This window comes from Nerophis ophidion, linkage group LG06 (genome assembly GCF_033978795.1).
Source record: "Nerophis ophidion isolate RoL-2023_Sa linkage group LG06, RoL_Noph_v1.0, whole genome shotgun sequence".
NCBI lineage: Eukaryota > Metazoa > Chordata > Actinopteri > Syngnathiformes > Syngnathidae > Nerophis > Nerophis ophidion.
The window spans coordinates 43,798,682-43,802,092 of record NC_084616.1 but is presented as its reverse complement, the minus strand read 5'-3'; the positions used below and the strand labels follow the sequence as shown (position 1 = coordinate 43,802,092).

The 3,411-nt window shown below is 41.0% G+C and overlaps 1 protein-coding gene and 1 long non-coding RNA gene across 2 annotated transcripts; both read left to right on the top strand.

Moving 5' to 3' along the window:
- Positions 1–1,065: 1,065 nt before the first annotated feature.
- LOC133553947 (uncharacterized) lies at positions 1,066–1,698 on the top strand. Its single transcript, XR_009807020.1, has 4 exons — positions 1,066–1,256; positions 1,406–1,477; positions 1,536–1,586; positions 1,658–1,698. It is a non-coding gene; the product is annotated as an uncharacterized LOC133553947 (long non-coding RNA).
- On the top strand, positions 1,697–3,194 carry LOC133553946 (uncharacterized). The gene is made up of 2 exons (XM_061902277.1): positions 1,697–1,800; positions 2,046–3,194. The coding sequence occupies exon 2, from the start codon at positions 2,241–2,243 to the stop codon at positions 3,147–3,149; it is 909 nt and encodes a 302-aa protein (XP_061758261.1). The 5' UTR covers positions 1,697–1,800; positions 2,046–2,240; the 3' UTR covers positions 3,150–3,194.
- Positions 3,195–3,411: the final 217 nt, after the last annotated feature.

Below are 3,411 nucleotides of genomic sequence, written 5' to 3'. Positions count from 1 at the left end.
TATTTGATAGTTTAAATGTTTACGATCGTTTGAAACAACTTCCAGATTTCGATGTATTGATGGCTGGGAATGTTACGTGTGGAGATGTGGACACGCACGCACACACGCACGCACGCACGCACACACGCACACACACACACACACGCACACACACACACACACACACACACACACACACACACACGCAGAGGAGGGGTACAAAAGGGCGGTGTAAGGCTTAGTCATTATTTGGAGCTTTATACGTTAGCGTAAAGACTTTGTTCGATTCGGTCATGATTAGTGAAACGCCTGTGTCGATTTATAAAAATAATAAAACTTACATTGACGCTCCGCAAAAAAGTCGAGTGTTTCTAAATCGTATTCAGATGCCGCCGACCGAGTCTTTGCGTGAGAAATGGGACTTGGAAGCGTACGGGATGGAGGGATCTTTTGGATTTGTATTCAGATACGAAATGGGTGATATCTGCTTATTTCAGCTAAAAGAAAGAAGAGACGGAAGCCCTTTCTCGATATTTTCATCGTTATCTACCGTGGATTGGGAAGTTTTTGGTGGACACGCACACACACGCACACACACACACACACACGCACACACACACGCACACACACACAGATTCGTACGCACACATCGTTAAGACCAGAAGAGGGGACAAAGGAGGGTTCAGTTTTTACTGACCAGCCATTTGACAGTTTAAATGTTTACGATCGTTTGAAACAACTTCCATACCTCACGAAAACATATTTAAACAGATGGAAAAAACTATCGCAGAACACAGCGTCACCTAGCAACTGACCTTTACGATCTTTTGAAACAACAGGTCAGTTTGGGGGACAAAGGAGGGTTCAGTTTTTACTGACCAGCCATTTGACAGTTTAAATGTTTACGATCGTTTGAAACAACAGGTCAGTTTGGGGGACAAAGGAGGGTTCAGTTTTTATGGAAGCTTGAGAATGTCGTATGAATAGCAACTGGCCAGCCATTTAACAGTTTAAATAATGTTTACGATCGTTTGAAACAACTTCCATACCTCACGAAAACATATTTAAACAGATGGAGAAACTAGCGCAGAACACAGTGTAACCGCGATTTGCAGAATGAAAGGTAATTTCTTTTTTTTTTTTTTTTTTCATTCCTTGTAACACGTCTGTTTAATGTTACTATAATAAGTATTTATTCGAACTAAAAACAGTCGAACATCGAGTTGAAATTCACCCACCACCAAGGGATCTCCTAACAGAGTCTCCAATCCTTTTGTGTAAGTACCGATTTTTTTTTTTTACTGTATTCATTTCATTACCTCCGTTTTTACCACGTTATTAGACAATGGTTTAACTCCGTTTAAGCATTTAAACGTTAAAAGCATTGCACGTGTACGACGATGTAATACCTTTTTTTTTTTAACAGCCGATGACGACGAAGTGAAAGACGAAGAACTTTGTTTGATCGATCTTACAAAGTTGGAAGATGATTATCGAGGTGTGTTTAAACCTTCGAATTATTTAATATTATGTGTATTCATTATTTTGTTTTATAGAGGATTCGCCGGAAGAGACCAACGCGATCCCTTTAACCCAATCGCAGTCTGGTGAGTCAAATAATTCTCATTTTTACAAGAAAAAAAAACATGCGGTATACGATACATATATTTACTTACAGATTTTCCGTTTACATCTCCAGCTCACTGGTCTCCCTTAACGGCAGAGGAGAAGGCTTGATTGCGCCAAAGACTCCAGACATCGAATCCTTGCTCCGAGGGGAAATCATCGAAAACGACGGTGAATGTCCAACAGGCACCCGCTGTAAGTTTTTCTCGTTTTCTGTAAGCTTTTTAAGATTCTCAGGAGCTTTAAAGAGCTCCTCTCATTCCAATGTCTTTCGCTCAAATGAATTTCGCGCCTAAGGGGAATGGGCGGGGACTGATTCCGGAGGGGGTGGGTTTATTTCCGGCTATGCTTGCGTGAGTGGAGATGACAGCGCCACATGTGGTTAAAGCCGGTATATATATATTTGTTTAATTTTTTTTTTTTTTTTTTTTTTTCCACAGGCAACAAACGCAGGAGGAAGCGTAGATGCGCCCGCCAGCTCGACAAACATGATAGAAACAGAAGAAGGCTGAAACAGTACTATCGTATACTGGCTCGCACTCTCATGAAGATGGCAGACATGATTTGATACATACTGGTTTGTTATATCTGTTCCATTCGAATTATTTTTTCTTTTTTTTCTTTAGAGAAATATAATGGGTGTAGTTCCATCTGAATTAGATGTAGTTATTGTAGAAGATGAAGACGTTTGCAATCATCATTTAGATCCAAACAACCAGATAGAATGGGAACCAAACGATGATCCGTCTTTGCAAGATGATATTAATGTGTTAAATTCAAACACAAACACACAAGCCTCTACACAGCATCACGAGGTGTTGGGAGGGGCGACACCCTCGGGGGAATGTTTGGATTTTTCGGAGCTGGTGGGGGTCATGCAGAACCAACCGTCAACGGCTGACCAATCAATTTCAAATGAGACCCAGAGGGGTGATGGGGTAAATGTCTTGAGGAGGGAAACATTCAACAATATACAACTATCCAGCGTTTTAACTTTTCCTCAAAACAACGATGTAACAGATTACGCCACATTTTACCGCGGAGTCTTGGGGAGCCTTAAAAAGCTGACACAGATGGTAACTAAGGAAGCTAGACCCGACGATATCATTCAATTGGAGTTATCCGGTGAAAGTGCAAATCAACACACTTCATTTACATTTCGAAACGATGCCGGGGCTGTGATGAATGCTTTTCAAGACGTGTTAGATCTGTTGGTACAATCAAACGTTGAAATATTGAACGATGAAGAAATACAGGTGATGGTCCAGGTGATACATAACCCTCGAGGTGGTGTAAGAAGAAAAATCGAAACCCTTTTGGAACATGAAATCCGCAGAAAAAAAGCTCGTTATCTTTACAATCCATTAAACTCGAATAATCAACTATGTTTTGCCATTAGCCTAGCAAGTCTGTTACATCCTGAATTTACAGATAGCCAGGCTGTGGCGGAGGCTGAAAAAATACAGAAAAAAGCGGGCTTAGACGAACAGACTTCCGTCACTTTCAGTCATATTCGTGAATTTGAAAAAGTGGTACGTCGTTAAATTATCATACTGTACAGAGAAGAGGGCCAACGACCCCTCTCACGGTTCGAGACGGATTACCCCAAATCAGAAAATCTGTTGTATCTGTATTTATCTCAGAATCATTACAGCGGTATCATTAACATTAAAGGTTTTTTGTCAAAACCGCACGTTTGTCACTACTGTTACCAAGGGTACGACAAACCCGACAGACACAAATGCGACGGCTATTGCTTGGTCTGTACACAAAACGGGTGTGTAAAAATAGAGGGGAAAACTGTGC